Source organism: Salvelinus fontinalis, chromosome 6 (assembly GCF_029448725.1).
Source record: "Salvelinus fontinalis isolate EN_2023a chromosome 6, ASM2944872v1, whole genome shotgun sequence".
NCBI lineage: Eukaryota > Metazoa > Chordata > Actinopteri > Salmoniformes > Salmonidae > Salvelinus > Salvelinus fontinalis.
Window position 1 is genome coordinate 51098486 of NC_074670.1, and position 19040 is coordinate 51117525.

Genomic DNA, 19040 nt, shown 5'->3' on the forward strand with positions numbered 1-19040 from the left:
GGTATACATACTGTAAAGAACAGGAATCATGCTAATGGCATACATACTGTAATAACAGGACTCATGCTAATGGTATACATACTGTAAAGAATGGGAATCATGCTAATGGTATACATACTGTAAAGAATGGGAATCATGCTAATGGTATACATACTGTAAAGAACAGGAATCATGCTAATGGTATACATACTGTAAAGAACAGGAAGGCCCGCACACTGCTTGTGCTCCCAATTCACCACTTTATTGACTACCTATCAATCCGAAACGGATCTCCTTCAGGTACATTACAGTACACACCTAGTAATAGAGGGCTTAGGCTTCATTCACTTCCAACACTACTAATTTCTGATGGACATAAATAGGGAGGCACTCCTTATTTACAAGCGCTTGTGACCCAAACACCAGTGTTTTATAGGGGTGAGGACTAAGGGTCAGTGATAACAAGCACCGGTTTGTTGGGAGATAAATATTTTCTGTCACCCCACATAAATCGCTGTTCTCCGTGAATGAGAATAGAGTGTTAATCAGGTTTGCATGGCCAGCCTCAGAGGGGCTCCTGGTGGAGAGGGGGACCGACTGGGCTGGGTCACAGCACCAGAGGACGGGGGAGAGAGGCATGGGCCCTCCCTGGGGTCATAATGCGTCTGGTCAAGCCACCACTTAGGGACAGAGCGCACTTGTTGAAACGACTGTTTTCCAGCTCACGTTACATCATCATGAGTAATGACCGTAACACAACACCACGTAACTACTCCGTCAGTGGTCTGACCAATGTCATAACAACTCGGGGTAGACAACTTAACACAACTTTTAGCTAGCTTTTCCATCCAAACATGTTTACACAGCGCACACTCACAATCAGGGTTCGGTAGGTTACTTTCTAAGTGTAATCTGTTACAGTTACAAGTTACTTGTCCAAAATTATAATCAGTAACGTAACTTTTGGATTACCCAAACTCAGTAACGTAATCTGATTACATTCCTTTACTTTTAGATTACTTTCCCCTTAAGATCTATTAGAAGAAGACAAAAATGTATGTTACCAATTGAACGACATCTATTGAAGGATACATCAATGTTAAAGTTTATGTAGCTGGCCATATATGGATGTTAAAGTTTACTTTATGGGTTGGTTATGTAGGCTTCTTCTAACCCATCGCTTTCTACTACATATAATAGTACGATTAAATTAGACTTTGGGTTTTAATGTAAAGATATACCAGAATTCCAGCCATATTAATAATGTTATACCCCTTGGAAATATGGAAGTATAGATTAGCCAAATTGTTTTACCTGAGCATGACCCAAAAAATAAAGAAAATACAGTATTAGCCAGCCCTACTCTATTGTTTATGATTTTGTTGTCATGGAGGACTGATTGGGCTCATTAATGCAATCATTTATAAATCCAAAAATAGATGTAGCAACTACAGATTGCCCACTTAAGTCTATCAAAAGTGTGCAAGTTTGAGCATGTGTGCATTAGGCCTATGTTTTTTTTTTATCAGCATGAATTAGATTGAGCAGTAAAAGCCCCACTTTTATTGCATAAATTTGGATCCGCACTATACAGCTGTTGCAAGAGCGCATTTTTCACTGGCTGTCCACTGGTTTCAAAAACAATGATTGATAGGCAGCTTAAACTTCTTGAATCCAACCATTATTGGGTTCAAATACACATTTAGATTTGTGGACAGCCATCCACAACAACCACAATCCGTAAAGCGAAAATAGCTAAATGAGTGAGCAGCAGTGTGATTGACATCAATGCGCTATGTAGATATCAATAGTAAGTGAAATCCGTATCGCCGTAGACTATACCACTACTGGCATCCTTACCTCCAAGCGTTTATTCAAATTGGATAATCTTTGGCTGCCGACAGCAGTCGCACCATTGGAAGACATAGTTTTTACTGTAGCCTACAAAAGCCTATACCTGCTCTTTTCCCGCGATCCATCAAACACATTAATTTTGGTGTTTCATCATAGTGGTCTCTGACTTGTGGTCAGACTCGCTAAGATCGATTAAACTGAAACTTTTTTGAACTCATTTGAATGTCATTGATCAACAGAAGTGTCAACGTTTTTTTTCCGCAAACATCCTTTCTGAATTTAAAAGTAATCCTCAAAGTAATCATCTAGTTTATCAAAAGTATCGGTAATCTGATTACAATATTTTTGCTGCTAATGTAACGGATTACAGTTACCGTTTTTGTGTAATCTGTTACTCCCCAACCCTGCTCACAATATGAGCTGAAACATTGAAACCATATTAAAACAGTGAAAATGTGTCCGACACAGTCCAGTCTCATGGCTAAAGCCCTGTTTCTGAGGGGCAGAGCACAATGGCGCTAGAAACCCAGGAAGTTGACACCACCCAGACAATACAGCCACAGCATTCAGCACCTTTGATGTAGCTACTCTGAAAACAGATGTCGTTCTGAACACAAAACAGAACCCCACGCGATCTGGCCCCTTGCCCAAATCGTACTTATTGTTGTGTCTACTTAAGCCATTAAACGGGTTCCACTCCAACGGTGATAGAATCGAGTGTGGCATTGTAAATGCTCCCCAGGAAATGACATGGAGGCCCCGGCACTCTTTCTGTGGACTTGTGCTGCGGGGAGAGAAGAGGCGGGTTTAAAAGTCCAGATGTATCCTTCCATTATTGTGACGAGAGCATAAAATAGGCTCGGCTTTAGGCAGATCTCTGACACACTAGCTAATGGCAAAATAGCCACACTGTTGTTGATGGAAAATCTGCTGTGGTATTTCAAAAGACATTGTGTCAGTGTGTATGGATTGAGGTATAATGAATCTTATGCCAACCTGAACCTTTTTCATGTAACCTTTTTATTTATACAGGTTAGTCTCATCGATATAAAAAAATATATTTTGCACATAGTGTACAGCATTTGCTGGCTGTATTGTAGATCGAATGATTGGCTTATTCGCTCTCCTCCATAGACTGTGAGTACGCTAGTAGTGGGAGCGGCTAACGTCACAGGGATCTACTCCTGCGCAGCCCAGAACAAACTTGGCACCCGTACACTGAGAACCCCCTTCTATGTAGACGGTAAGTGGGTCAATTTAACACTACACAAGTGGGGAGTTGATTGAAAGAACAGCATAAGGAAAAATTACAAGCAGAAATGCTTGAGTGGTTTTTATTTTTACGGGCCAGGCATAAAGTATAACATATAACATACGTGAAGTCTCGCTTCCAGTGACTACACGTACTCACTGTAATGAATTGCGAGGCAAGCGCAAGAATGCACAGATTGTACTGTGCAATAAAGAGTGCAGATGGAGGCATTAATTGAAACCATCTTCCTCTGGAGGAGGAGGAGGAGGAGGATGATGAGGAGGAGGAGGAGGAGGAGGCAGGCTTTAGGATCGAACGGAAGAGGCAAACATGTCCTGGGCCATATGGTACAGTCTAATACTGCGAGTTTAAAAACAGCTCTGAGCGTACAATGGAGCGCCCGCAGGTCATTTCTCTTCTTCTCGGAGCCTGCTGCTGCATGAATCATTTTTTATATGCATCTGAACAGTTCCAAATGTTCATGAAATAAAAATTCCATCTAGTCCAGTTATATAATGATAGGAGAAATCAGCTGTCAGGGCACGCAAGCAGTCATCACAGCAGGAAGAAATGTGAAAACGTAGAAGTTTTGAAGTTGAAAACTGATTGATGATAGATTGTAATTGGGAATGGTGGTGACACTATGTTTGGGGACACGGCTGATGATGCCAAACTCTGAGTTTCCGGATGAGAATAAGATCAGTCTCTGGAGGAAGTGCTGCAATGTGCCACCGTTCCAGAGGTGGAGATCGAGAGCACTGGAATGCTGCAGAATTGTAATAACAGCTGTCGTCTCTTATGGAACACAGAATGCTTTCCAGTGTTCTGAATAAACAAACTCAGTCTGGCTCCCCGGAGGCCCGGCCCCGGCCTGATTCCTATTGCACTGCTGTAGGCCGAACATCAGCGCTGCTCACCGCACACCGCCAACGTGCTTCCAATTAACAGTGATGAAACAGGAAATAACTGCAAATTCCTGGTGTGGTGATGCGCAGCTTGATGTTTCAGAGATGCTCTTTCCCAGAATAGGACAGCGTCAGTGTCTATCTTGCTGAGAAGAGAGGGTTATAGGCAGTAACAAAGATGCTCTTGTAACCCACTTACATACTGTACAATAATCTGACCTGTGCTTATGCATGGTAGTTTTACTAGGCACCCAAATGGGGTGTCCTCCCTCACACACAAAAAATGCTCTAACACTCCTAATGACATGATGTGTTTTTCCCCTCTCCCCCGCCAGATCACCCTCAGCACCTGGCCATTGAGCCCCAGACTGCCATCGAGGGTGACAACGTCACTCTGACCTGCAGGGGGACTCGGTACCTGTACACAGACCTGCAGTGGAAGGACCCTCAGAACTCCACCATCACCAACAACGTCACGGCCCTGCAGTTCAGCCCATACTCTATCTCTATCTCCCTAAGCCTGCACAATGTGTCCAGGAATCACACAGCAGGCTACCAGTGCTGGGCACACAAGATCCACAACAAGAGAGTTATAGTCAAGACTGTGCTGACTGTGCATGGTGAGGAAGTGACAGAGAGAACATTGCCTGCTGGGTGTTCAATGAGGTCTCTAACAGAACAGTAATTGCACGTTATATGGGTATTACCAAACTCGAAGAATAATATGTTTGTGTAACATCGTATTTAAAAGTGCCTGCTCCTGAATATAAACCCGCTCGTGATGATGAAACCCAGTGGAGAGATGAGTTTGTCTGAGGAAAATCTTGAAAAGAAGAGCGATCGAATTCAGATATGCTTTTGTGATTGAAACAGAGAGGAAGAGGCCGTGGCTGAGACAGAACCTGACCAATCAAGATATAAACAGCAGCAGCACTCTGACTATGGCCTGCTACGCCCTGGGTGTGCCCCCACCCTACATCACCTGGTACAAAGACAACCTACCAGTACAGGAGGGTCCAGGTAAGAAATGACTCGGGATTTAGGGGCCCTGGGTTTTCCCTGGTTGGGTCACATGATCGTTGCTGAATTGCTCAACCATGTTAGTCATTTTCTCCATAGAATCTGAGCTGTTGACTTCGTGCTGTTGTTCCAGGTATTACCCTGAGGGAGGATGGGGTGCTGACGATCAAGAGAGTGAAGAAAGACGATGAGGGCTTGTACGAGTGTCTGGCCAGCAACGGTGAGGGGAGTGTGAAAGCCAGTGCTGTGGTCACTGTCGTGGGTGAGTCACTACTTTATTTCCATCATAATGAGCTTGACGAGAACCCATGTCATCCTGATAACGAAATCCAATGAATCGAACTGCAGTACATTAACCACGTCAGATTCCAATCAATCAACCCTGAGTTTAACCAGCACAGCCACAGCCAGAGCACTTCCTTACTGCATGACCAATCACAGTCACAGGAAACCTCTTGGCCATACTGGGCCATGTTTTCTTGTCAACAGTACAAATAGCTCTGGCCAGACTTCAGTATGAGAACTCTCTAGAGAGGGAGGCTGCCAAGAGGCTTCCAAGTATGTCCAGTGAATTACTCCACTGGCTTTTATGACTGAGGCTCTTGGAGCTCTGACCGAGGTCCCCACCCATGGGACATGACCTGCAAGGGGTGTGTTAAGAGGTTCCACTCTCAATGACTGTGGGCACAGCAAGGGGAGAAGTCTTCTCGTTAAATAACCATGGGACTGGAAATATGATGACACAGACTGGGGGGGGGGGGGTACTGGTTGGGGGCAAGGTCATGCGACGGTATTCTGACGACTAGCCCTGGCACCAGACATGAATTCCCGTTCCCCCAAAAATGTCCCATTTTCCTCAAAGTCCAACCCCGATGTCAGCATCATCCGTTAGAGCATGTCCAACATTAGACAGTTTGCTTCATGCATTGCCAAACCCTTATTTAGGCATTACTCTAAACAAAACTATTTCACAAAATTCCTAAAGATTAAGGAAGGCAGTTTTGAGATGGCTGACTGTGAATGTTGACATAGATAGTTAAGAAAATAGTTTAATATGAGATGAATGTGCAACAGTGTGGGATGTATAGGCTAAGCAAACTAGGGATACGCAATGGAATGTGTTTCCACTTGTAGCGTGTACACAACATGGCGGAAATGAGTTCATCTAGCAAAAAATGAATAACTGAGAGAAATGCCAGAGTGGACTTTCAAAAAATCAACATTGCAGTGGTGTAATTCACGTCCTTGGATTCAATTAGCGAAATTGACTTTCAAGTACTGGATAAGTAGGCCAGTGCCATGTCTTACTCTAATATGTTAAACAAACAAAACTGTTCCTCTATTGTGTACATCCATTTATACTTATTCTCAGTTATCAATTCTTATACATTTTTCAAGAATCATCGAAAACACCTAATTCCTCGGTGAACAACATTTGACTAATTGTTCGTGTGGTCTCCTTCCAGGTGATGAGGGGAAGCCCAACATTGAGGTGATCGTCCTGGTGTGTACAGGAGCTGCTGCCACCTTCCTCTGGCTCATGCTCATCCTCTTCATCCGCAAGCTGAGGAAGGTAACGAGATCTCCCTGCAATCACAGCTAGTTCTATACTCTCTATCTCACTCTTCTTGACTGTGAAGACATTCGAGAGTGGTAACTGTTTGGATACTGCACTGGGGACTTGACTCACCATTCTTTTTTTTAACTTAGTTAATTAAACCACAGCATCATGCCATTTAACAATGTGTGACATGCTCTTCTCAAGACATATTCAAACATCCACACTACAATTTTCTTTTTTTTGTTAACACGGTTTTTGTTTGTTAGCTGCAGGAGTGGAGTGCAATCTCGCTATACAGATTTTGTCAACTGCGATCACTGAGTCATGTCTCTTGCGAAATGCAGTTCAATTGGGTGGGATAATTTTAGCTTGACGTTTACAATTTCCACATTTCCTGGCATTGGAAAAGTGCTGAGATCGTGTTTGGGTGTATGACAAGAAAGTAGAGAACATGCCTCAACAGTCCAAAGACAATAGAAATAGGTACATTACAACTACGGTCATGGTAGAGCAATGGCACGGTCGTGGTAAAGCAATGGCACGGTCATGGTAGCGCAATGGCACGACCGTGGTAGAACAATGTCACGGTCATGGTAGAGCAATGTCACGGTCATAGTAGAGCAAAGGCACGGTCATGGAAGAACAATGTCACGGTCGTGGTAGAGCAATGGCACGGCCATGGTAGAGCAATGGCACGACCATGGTAGAGCAAAGGCACGGTCATGGTAGAACAATGGCACGGTCATGGTAGAACTATGGCACGGTCATGGTAGAACAATGGCACGGTCATGGTAGAACTATGGCACGGTCATGGTAGAACAATGGCACGGTCATGGTAGAACTATGGCACGGTCATGGTAGAACAATGGCACGGTCATGGTAGAACAATGGCACGGTCATGGTAGAACAATGGCACGGTCATGGTAGAACAATGGCACGGTCATGGTAGACCACTTGTGTAATTTTCCACAAATCCTGTTTGATTTTACATACCTAATGTATACGAGCTCCATCACCATTTTCTTCTCCCTCTCATCCCCCCTTCCAGTCTGTGGACTATAAGATGGGTCCATCCATCATCATCGACCCAGACGAGTTTCCTCTGGATGAGCAGTGTGAACTCCTGCAGTATGACAGCAGCAAGTGGGAGTTTCCCCGAGACCGCCTCAGACTGGGTGAGTAACTTATTACACCACTCAGCACTGGTACGGTCTACGAAGTCCCTCACCATGACGACGCTGTAACTCAAAAGGTCAATACGCACCACGAAGGGGCAACTACTCTAAGTGATTTTATTTGTTCACCATACACTTCACATCAACAGGTTAATGTCATTTTTGATGAGGTGGCACCCATAACTCTGGGTCCTCTTAAACTGTGCGACCCTGTTTGCCCATTACATTGAAATATAGTGCGAGAGAGGGGTATGTGGCAGAGGTGTCACCCCCCTGTAAAGATGGTGTAGCTTCGTTACTCATCAGTGATCCTCCGCTGTCACCCAGTCTTAACATTATATATCTCCTGGAGGAACGCTTCACGGGTCCAGTCATCAGAACCTCAGCAGGTTGTTTTAGCACTTTCCTGCAGTCAATGACCAAAAGTGCCCTCTTTTGCCCCAATGGGTGGAATGTCCGGTGTTTCTATGTCAAACAGTTTTGTTAGATTTCAGTCTTCTGTGATGTATATAAAATGTAATATTGGATTCAAACTCAAAATTGAATACATTTCAACTCTATATCTGACATGGTACAGGTGTCTTCTTTTTTGTAAGCCCATAACCTAGTGTGTGAGGTGTATACTTTTATTTTAAAGTAGATTTGTTTCAAAGTAGACCAAGAATCACTCTGTGTGACCCTGATTTAACCCACTACAGTAAAAGGTTAATTACAGGCCCATATAGCCCCTGACAGGGAACCCAACCTGATTTACTTAACCCACTGGTCTCTCTCTCGCTCTCGCTCTCTTCTCTCGCTTCTCTCTCTCTCAGGCAAAACTCTGGGCCATGGAGCCTTCGGGAAAGTGGTGGAGGCTTCTGCTTTTGGGATCGACAAGCTCTCGACCTGCAAGACTGTGGCTGTCAAAATGCTGAAAGGTAGGGTAGAGGCATTACCATCAAGACTTTCATCTGAAAACGTAATACACGCTCATTAACAGCACTCGCGAGTCACTTTGGTTGGGAAACCAGGCTGAAAAGTCATACAGGTTGGTTCCACATAACTTCCTTTTGATCCCACCTGGTGGAGACGATACTGATGAAGGTACTCCTCTCCTAATGCACGTGGTCAGACCTACGGTAGAAACACAACAGCCGTCGTTCTGAATGTAACAGATGTAAAACAGCCATCTGTCATTTCAGCAGGTTATTTGGTTTCTCGTGCATGATATGAATTCAAGAACTGTGATGGCACACGTGTGTGCAATTATCAGTTGCGCGCGGGGTGTCGGTTCAAAGTAGGCTTGTGATGGCTGCTTCTAACAGACTGTTTGGTCTGAGAGAGACTAAGGCCTTGGTGTCCCCGGTGAGGATGACATTTGGCAGATGTGACAGGAATCAGGAAAGCATTCCACTTGGGTCCAAGATTTTCAGGCGATGAAAAATGTAAACCTGTACGGTACAAATGATGCATCTACAAAATATATGCACGTTAATCCTTATTAAGGTTGATAGACCTGATGTTTTTTAGATACACAAACAATTGAGTACAACGACCCCCCCCCCACCCCTTCCCCACGTAAGATTTATGGTCACCATAACTCACAGCCACATTTCACAATCTTTCTAAATCTGGCAGAACATATTTATTCCATCAAAATGGAAACAGCGGAAGAAGACTCCAGAAGCAAGAGAGACTGTCCAAGGGATTTGGCCTACTGATCTTAGCAGAGTAAACATTTCAGCCCAACATTACTGGCTGTATCCCCTTAGGGTTGAAGTTGTCAAACAAACTTTCCTCCTGACTCTGTTGGGGTGGCCAACTCCAACTCTGTAGAGTAATGGGACCATGGATGGACAGTGATGGTGTTGTGATAGATCTAGCTACTTGATAAACCAGGCCATTTGTTAGATATTTCCATCAGTGTCACGGCATTAATCATCCCCTTCCATTAATCACAGAGGAACCAAGCTCACCGGGCTGGCTGTTGCTCCCTGCTCTGCTCCAGGAACCCCAGGTCAAACGCAGTGAAAAGCAGCTCACTTCCCTAAACTGACCCTTCCTACGGGTGGTTTGAGACTCAGCGTCAGTCAGCTCCGGCTTCCAGAGCAGGCTGGGACCACTGTGATGAGCCAACATAAGACAGAGCAGAAGTACAGACCCAAAACTCAGCTCAACTCTCTATGTTCTCCATTCATTATTTAAATTCAAGTCATTGATTCATGATTAAAATCGACCAAAATCTCTGTTAGAGTAAACCACATCCAGGGAGTCAGTGATGGATAAGAGCAGGAATATTGCGTACTATTTTGTTCAGTCAATGTTTTCATTTAGTTTATCAGTTAGGGACAATATTGTTTACTAACATTGCTAACTCCAACCACCTGTGGCCAGATGAGCTTTTCAGATAATGAAAGAGAGAGACATTACACAGGCTCATCGGACGCATTAGGCTGCCACCCAACATTGACTAGTTGCTATTCCACGGTCTTTGAGATCAGCGTAGCGTAGAGGTTGATTTATGGTTGACCGTTAATCTTTGGCGTCGATGGCACCCCAAAAAGGACGAGTCACTTTGATGGTGTTTAGTTTATTTGGTTAAGAATAACCCTCCCTCTGACCTCATAGCATGCCTGACCCAGATATCCGCCTCCTTATATGATGTGTAGACTGGATATACAACTGAGAAAAACAACAGCATTATCTGTTCTGTGATCTTGAACCTGTATTTAACTAGGCAAGTCAGTTAAGAACAAATTCTTATTTACAATGACGACCTACCTCAGCCAAACCCGGACGACGCTGGTCCAATTGTGCGCCGCCCTATCGGACTCCCAATCACAGCCAGATGTGATACAGCCTGGAATCAAACCAGGGACTGTAGTGACACCTCTTGCACTGGGATGCAGTCCCTGAGACCGCTGCGCCACTCAGGAGCCCTGTTCACACTCAACAGTTATAGTGTCTCCATGTGTGCTCCAGGGTTTATTTTGACGGAATGTATGGCTGTACTTTGGGTTGTATGCCGAATCTGTTTGAATGTGAGAGAAGGCTGATGTTTATGTTTGAAGTTATATATATTCCCATGTTGACTTCATTCCTTTCCTGACATTATCTTTGCATTCCATCTTAACCTTTCACATTGAATGTTCTCATGTCGATAATCATACATGAAACATTCTTATATGAAACATTTCTTGCCTATCTTAAATCTCCTCCACATATGTCAAATCTGTTCTTTATTAAATATACTGTTTGGTTTCCAGACGTCCATGAACGTACATCAGTTGGAGTCATCTTAAACAAAGCGAAATAACTTCAATGAAAATGTAATTTAAAGTCAAAATACATCCACGCTTTTGAGGGGTTGTATGTAACAGTATCCCCGCAATCGGAAATGTATATTTAACCAGCTTCCCTCTAAATGATCTGTGGGTTTGCGTTGTAACAGGAGGAGCTACGTCAAATGAGCGCAAGGCTCTGATGTCCGAGCTGAAGATCCTGATCCACATTGGTCATCATCTGAACGTGGTCAACCTGCTGGGAGCCTGCACCAAGCCTGGAGGTGAGCGAGACAGAGGACAGGGTTAACTCTATGGTTAAACTTAGCCACAGTGTATGACTTGTGAAGTAAATGTATAAATTGCTGGCATCTCAGAGAAAATCCATCATGATTTCAACACACTCTTGTCACTGTTTATGAATCATTACTCGTTAGTCAGTTTCTTTGAATCCTGCGCTTCTTTCTTCTCAGGTCCGTTGATGATGATAGTGGAGTACTGCAAATATGGAAACTTGTCAAACTACTTGAGAAGCAAGAGGGCTGATTTCATCGTCTATAAGGTGAATCAGCAGCTTCACGGACTGAAGCTTTCAGAAATGCTGTTTTCTCATTAAATCCTATTCAAAAGCCTTCATCATTTAGTCTATTTCTCAACCTGATAAGAAAACCCCAGATTGTCAGCAGAGCCGCTTTCTAAAGTGACTCAAGCTTTGCGTCTTGTATCTGGTGTGTCTCGTCAGAGCCAGGACGGTAAGCTGGTGACGTCGGGGTCGGGCTGTGACCTCAGCGAGCTCATCAAGCGGCGCCTGGAGAGCGTGGCAAGCACCGGAAGCTCGGCCAGCTCCGGCTTTGTGGAAGATAAGAGCTACTGCGACTCAGAGGAAGAGGAGGAAGGTAAAACTAAACGAGCCAACAGTGTCTTCCTTCCCCTCACCTCCACCCCACCCTCCCCCGGATTGTTTTCTTCCTGGGCCTGATGGGACATTTCCTCCTCCTGTTCATAATTACAATCGATAGGTCAGAACCCCAGGCTGGCACCCACTGTGCCTGGAAGAGAAGGAGGAGTGGAGGAAAAGACCTCTGTTGACTTCCTCCTCTGACAGAAGTGTTTGTCTGGTCCTGGCGTGTCGGACATTTTGTTTTGTGATGTGTTATTTCTGGTGCGATTAAATGTTTACTCAGGTGGGCTGATGGAAGGAGTCCACTGGGTTCCTCCACAAACCCCCTCCTGCTGTCACACTGCACCGATATCACACGTCTCACCCCACATCTAAAATAACACCAGGCATCCTCTCCTGTCTTTAGGATGTTTTTAGTAAGACAGAGACTGTAGGTGGATGAATGAACCGTACTGTACGTGACAAAGGGGGTTTCGATGATGACATGTTGCAGGTTTCTTTGTATGGGAGGCTTACATTACAAATATGGAGTTGTTGATCCTGCATGTATACATTTGTATTGTGCATAATTAATGTGTTACACCATACTAAATCGTGTTTATGAAAATTGCTTGTAGTCATTACCACTTTATGTTTTGTTTTACCCTCAGAGCCAGAGGATCTGTACAAGAGAGTATTGACAATGGAAGATTTGATTTGCTACAGTTTCCAAGTTGCAAAAGGCATGGAGTTCCTGGCTTCACGCAAGGTATGCACTTCCTCTAGGCAAATTACTGCATCAAAGTCAATTAGTTTCCAAAAGGCAGTCTGATGAGACACAAGTTGCTGTTTTTAATCAGCTAATACCATTTTATAAAGCTTTATTCTGTCCAGTTGACTTTAATAAAATGCTGTTGTATTTCGAAAGCCGGGGAAGTCGTTTTGTTCACCTTTTTTTCATTCATAGTAAACTCTGTTCACTGTGAGTCTATTGGAATATTGGCTGTAATCAGTCTAAAAGTCACAAGCTCTGGGAGAGCAGTTTAGACTCATTAGTGATCCCATTGTTGTAACTATCCCCATTAGAAAGAAGGGCTTAACCTGGATATGAAACACTTCACATCAGAATGTCACTGATGACTGTTCCATATGGCTGTCTTAGCTGACATGCACAGGGCCATGAGTGTTTCCTGTAAGGTCACATGGTCAGGAAATAGTCCTGGCTCTAGCCATGCATTATCCCATTAGGCTGAATCTTAACTTGAGATATCTCCACAGAACTCAAACATTCATGTAAAGTCATGCATTGATGTCAATCCTAATCCAAATGGATGTTTTGTCTTCTTTTGGTTAGTGTATTCATCGTGACCTGGCTGCAAGAAACATCTTACTGTCAGAGAATAATGTTGTGAAGATTTGCGATTTTGGACTGGCCAGAGACATCTACAAAGACCCAGACTACATTCGCAAAGGAGATGTTAGTAGCTACATACTGTACTTCTATTAATCTGACATAATAAGTACATTATATATGTGATGAAATGTGCCATTGACTTGACGATTACCGCCTGGTTGTGTGAGAGAAACCAGAGGCTGTAACTTGACTGCCATCATTCAATAATGTCTTGGCAAAAACTATAGCGCCTTCAGAACGTATTCATACCCCTTGACTTATTCCACATTTTGTTACAGCCTGAATTCAAAATGTATTCAGTTGTTTTTTTTCTCACCCATCTACACACAATATCCCATAATGACGAAGTGGAAACGTGTTTTTAGATATGTTTGCAAATGTATTAAAAATGAAGTACAGAAATATCGCGTTTACATAAGTATTCAGACACCTGAGTCAACACATGTTAGAATCGCCTTTGGCGGCGATTACAGCTGTGAGTCTTTCTGGGTAATTCTCCAAGAGCTTTGCACACCTGGATTGTACAATATATGCCCATTATTCTTCAAAAGTTCTTCAAGCTCTGTCAAATCTGTTGTTGATCATTGCTAGACAACCATTTTCAAGTCTTGCCATAGATCTTCAAGCAGATTTAAGTCAAAACTGTAACTCGGCCACTTAGGAACATTCACTGTCTTCTTAGTAAGCAACTCAAGTGTACATTTGGCCTTGTGTTTTAGGTTATTGTCCTGCTGAAAGGTAACTCTCAGGAATTGTGAAAAACTGAATGTTTTTGGCTCAGGTGTATGTAAACTTCCGACTTCAACTGTATGTGTGGGGTACAGAGATGAGGTAGTCATTCAAAAATCACGTTCAACGCTATTATTGCACACAGAGTGAGTCCATACAACCTATGTGACTTGTTAACCAAATTTTTACTCCCAAACTTATTTAGGCTTGCCGTAACAAAGGGGTTGAATACTTATTGACTCAAGACATTGCAGCTTTTCATTTTTCATACATTTTGACATTATGGGGTATTGTGTGTATTAGGCCAGTGACCAAAAAATCTAAATTGATTCCATTTTAAATTCAGGCTGTAACATAACAAAATGTGAGTAAGTAATGGTGTGAATTCTTTCTGAAGGCACTGTGAAGACGGACTGAATAAATGCAATAGTTCTGAGAAATGCCAGATATTCTGGGCAGATTTCAGTGTTTGTCTGAATACGGAATAAACGTGTCTGTCTGCATAGACTAGAGGATGTTTGGTTGTTGAGGATGTGTGGTAGAACTATGGCATGAGGGCATGTATAGTACTTCATTCAACTCAAGCCCTTCTGCTTCTCAGATGTGACAGGTCGGTTATTGATGGTATTAGTGAGAGAGCCAGTCACACAGGTGAGATGAGATACCGATTTAAAAGAGCTGTCGTTTCTTATCTCCACCTCCCCCCCCCCCCCCCCCACAGTCCAGACTGCCCCTCAAGTGGATGGCGCCAGAGGCCATTTTTGACAAGATCTACACCACTCAGAGCGATGTGTGGTCCTTTGGAGTCCTAATGTGGGAGATTTTCTCTCTGGGTAAATATACAGACCTTTAGTCCTGACCAGGAATGACTCACTGTGCCTTATAGTCCCTCACCTCCTCACCTGACCTCCCCATTAGCAGAATTAATGAGCAGAAATGAACAAACATCTGTGCACATTTCACAACGCAGCCATGTGGAACAATACAGACTTATTCAATGCAGATTTCCTCTGTTGTGTAGGTCCTTATCTTAAATCTCCTCTACAAGGACTATTGTTTTAGGACTTGTCATGAAACTACAGATTTGGACTGCTTCCATGCTCACTGCCCCACAACTTACTTCTTGAAGGAGAAATTATATTATGCTAAATGTGTTTTTGTTATTTCTCAGTAAACATTACTGCTTAGAAGCAAAAAAAAATCTAAAAGCTTTTTTTACAGGTAATCTTACAATTTTGCACACAGTGTGCAGTATCCCTTCCATAGAAGGGAGAGGTTTCTTTCTGTCATCAGCCAGCGATGTTTAGTGAGGAGTCTCCAGTCAGCTAGCCAGGCGAGGCAAGGTGCCCCCAGCCATGCAGCTCCTCCAGATGTACTGGGTCATAACTGTCTCCTGCTACTGCGTAATTGTGCCTCTGGGATAAAACGGGGCTGCATTGTCAGCTTGAGAGAACAATTTTCATGCTGCTCGTGCTTTAAACATTAGTGAACTTCCACTGTGAATTCTATCACAGGCAAAGGACCATTAAAAAGAAAGAATACCTCTCATTTAAGCCGGCCGTTCACTTCCCAGCTGGCAATGCAAACGCGCTGTAACCAAGCAGCCGATCAATGTAAATGTTTGCCCCTGCGGTGAAACCACTGCAACCTTTGAGACGCCATTGAAAGTAGGTCCATGACTGTCTTTGCACCGTGCAACAAAGCAGAGACCAAGCTGTTCTAGAGCAAGACTCCACATGACATATTGTATGCTCAAATGTCACCATAGGCAGCAAGGACAACATTCAGAGTAAATGTTAGGAAAGTGTAAGGAAAGAACAGCACATTGATGCAGGGCTTTAGGTTTGATTGTTCTGCTACGCTTGAACCTCTGCCATGAAGCCAATCACCCAGGAGGACTTGGGTCAACAACAAAAAAAAGAGTGTGAAATGTTGAACTACCTCAAGACATGGGGTACATGCAAACACTTGTTCTCTCTCTCTCTCTCTCTCTCTCTCTCTCTCTCTCTCTCTCTCTCTCTCTCTCTCTCTCTCTCTCTCTCTCTCTCACTCATGCTCTCTCTATCTCTCTCTCATGCTCTCTCTTTATCTCTCGCTCATGCTCTCTCTTTATCTCTCGCTCATGCTCTCTCTTTATTTCTCTCTCACTCTCTCTATCTCTATCTCTCTCTCTTTATCTCTCTCTCATGCTCTCTCTTTATCTCTCTCTCTCTCATGCTCTCTCTTTCTCTCTCTCTCTCATGCTCTCTCTTTCTCTCACTCTCTCTCGCTCTCTGTTTCTCTCTCTCTCTCTCTCTCACATGCTCCCTCTTTATCTCTCTCTCTCACACACACACTCTCTCTCTCCATTCGCTCACTCTCTCTCTCTCTCTTTCTCCCGTAACCTTTCTTTGCCACAACCACACACACTCTGTTTGGACCCCAGGAAGTGTAGCTGCTGACTTGGCAACAGCTTATGGGCATCTTAATAAAATACAATAAATAAAATACTAAATACCCACAGACACAGATACATATACAGTACCTTCACATAACCACTCACACATCTGGGTGATGTAAACATGGTCTCAGAAAGATAAATTAGGACACGAAACGACTGCAAAAAAAATACAAACACTCAGTCTGGCAACCTGATAGGTGTTTGAAGGTCAAAGGTTTGCTCCAGTCCCAAGGTGCTGGCATATGCATATGGAAACGTGACCTGCAGTCTAGCAGCTTGAGTTTTGTCTTGTGGTTTAGGATTTCCACCTCTTGTTAGTTTTAGGTGCCAAACCATCAACTACACCCCTGTTTCTGTGTTAGATATGAGTTACGCGGTAATCGACCTATTTGTTTGCCATGATTGGTTGATGTGATGAAAAGAAAAAGGGCGTTCTAGCAGGCGTTACCTCCTCCTCAGACTGCTTGTTACTTTCGACATAGTGCTCTGGAGATTTAGATGCTATCTGACATTGTGTCAGGGCTCTCGGTCGGGTACATGAAAATATTTGTTCATGAGTCAGGAAATGTTTATGGATTACATGGCGTGGGCAATATTTTTGAAAACCCCAACGGGATTGGATATTTGATACAAGTTGGCTTAGTGTATTACTGTTTTTATTTAGACTGAGCCAAGCGTGAATTAAAGTTATTAAAAAATATATCTTACCTCACCCCCGATATTCCAATTTCAGAATTATTCTAGCATTATCTCTAGATGTTATTCAATGTATAACATCATTGCCCATGTGTAAGGTCAATCAATTTATGAAGCTTTCTTCTCTAATCTTTGTAAAGTATCCAATCCTCTCTGTGTGGGAGATTGAAGTGTCTGATAACCCTGCACTTCTCTCTCGCTCTCCCTTTCCCAGGTGCCTCTCCATATCCTGGCTTACACATCGACGAGGAGTTCTGCTGCCGACTGAAGGAAGGGACCAGGATGAGAGCTCCGGAATACTCCTCCTCTGAGATGTAAGTATCAAGCAATCTTTGCTTCTCCATTACTTAACATACAAACCCCATCTCATCATCTAACTCACGCCAAAAAAAGCAATGCACTTGCAGTTTGAAGAGTGGCCCAATGTCAGAAAGTTCATCATAAATGCTATAGCTCTCTTACCTCTTGCCTGTGCATAGTACACTGAGCTCCCTTGGCTCTTGAAACTTGTAAAGAGCCCGAACCATGCCTCTCGTCATGTCTCCGTATCCCCCAACCTCTCCTGAAGGTAATTAGCTAACAGGAACTCTTGCTCAGAGCCACCCATTAAAGGGCAGTCAATAAAAGCCTCCCATATTGATATAGTGAAAAAAGGCCTTGTATCTGCACCTTCATTCGTGGGTGACAGGGCTTATAGGCATCGTGGGTAATCCAGCTCTGAATGTGGAGGAGAGACGGGAGCTGCTGATTGGCAGTTAACTGAGGGGGCTGCGGGTGGCAAGGTGCGGATTCATATTAAGACTGACATCGATGCGGCCGTATTAAGCCCAACACTAAAGGCTGGGGGAGCGTGGAGTGGCCAGGGGGGCAGCCAGACACAGGGCAAAAAGTGCCAAAGGGCGGGACACTCCCTCCCTTGTCCACACAAGGGGGCTCTGAAGCAGGGCAGAGGTGGACGCTGCTGCTGAAACAGAATATCTTTGGGGGAGTCTAGTGGGGTTTCTCCTGGCCCTGTGGTATCAGTGCTGTTTGTCTAGCAGGGAGGTGGACTGGATAGGGAGAGCTAGGGTTGTTGTTGCCTTTAGGTGACTGGGTGGCTTCTCAGCAGCGAGCTCTGTCTGGGGCTCTCACTCACTGTCCCAGGCTGCAGCATATGTCTGAGTTTACAATAAGGACCTCTTGCTCTCACTTCCTGAGCTCTGCTCTTAATGTAGCTCACATTCAGGTGTGTGTGTGTGTGTGTGTGTGTGTGTGTGTGTGTGTGTGTGTGTGTGTGTGTGTGTGTGTGTGTGTGTGTGTGTGTGTGTGTGTGTGTGTGTGTGTGTGTGTGTGTGTGTGTGTGTGTGTGTGTGTGTGTGTGTGTGTGCATAGCGTTTGGTTTTCATTTGTGACAAAGCATGGTGGAGTCAAACTTCCTCTGTCTTATTCATTTGTAATTGATAAATGTTGTCCAGAATTGTTTTAAACATATTGTGCCAACTGGAACCAAGTTAATGGATATATATATCACCAATACATTGGAGATGGTGATTGGAGATGACCAGCAAAATATGAACCAGACTGGAGTCTTAAGCCTATGTCACACGAAGCAATCTGGAGGAAATGTATGCGTTTGGGTTGCTCTGTGTGTCACCCCCCCCCCCCCCCAAAGAATTGCCTGAAAGGTAGTTGCATTGCATCACAAGTGATAGAAATCAAGCCTATTTCACGCAACTGACTGTATGCAATGTCCAATCAGTGTGCAGGAAAAGGTTTACGTCGACTCGTTATGTCGTTCCATTCAGGAACTCTGAACCAGTTGTCAGTGCTTCTAACCATTGCGACAAAAGAGAGACATGGCAAATGGGAAATGTATAAACAATTCCAGACACCATG

At 43.8% G+C, this 19040-nt stretch overlaps 1 protein-coding gene across 1 annotated transcript in view; it reads left to right on the forward strand.

Moving 5' to 3' along the window:
* LOC129858044 (vascular endothelial growth factor receptor kdr-like) overlaps window positions 1-19040 on the forward strand; it is a 72929-nt gene that overhangs the window by 30555 nt on the left and 23334 nt on the right. Inside the window, exons 12-25 of the mRNA XM_055926943.1 lie at window positions 2968-3076; window positions 4326-4610; window positions 4864-5010; window positions 5144-5272; window positions 6477-6583; window positions 7620-7746; window positions 8559-8663; window positions 11177-11290; window positions 11480-11568; window positions 11749-11902; window positions 12558-12655; window positions 13241-13363; window positions 14751-14862; window positions 17380-17479. Of these exons, the coding sequence (XP_055782918.1) occupies window positions 2968-3076; window positions 4326-4610; window positions 4864-5010; window positions 5144-5272; window positions 6477-6583; window positions 7620-7746; window positions 8559-8663; window positions 11177-11290; window positions 11480-11568; window positions 11749-11902; window positions 12558-12655; window positions 13241-13363; window positions 14751-14862; window positions 17380-17479 (1799 nt within the window). The remainder of the gene's footprint in view (window positions 1-2967; window positions 3077-4325; window positions 4611-4863; window positions 5011-5143; window positions 5273-6476; window positions 6584-7619; window positions 7747-8558; window positions 8664-11176; window positions 11291-11479; window positions 11569-11748; window positions 11903-12557; window positions 12656-13240; window positions 13364-14750; window positions 14863-17379; window positions 17480-19040) is intronic.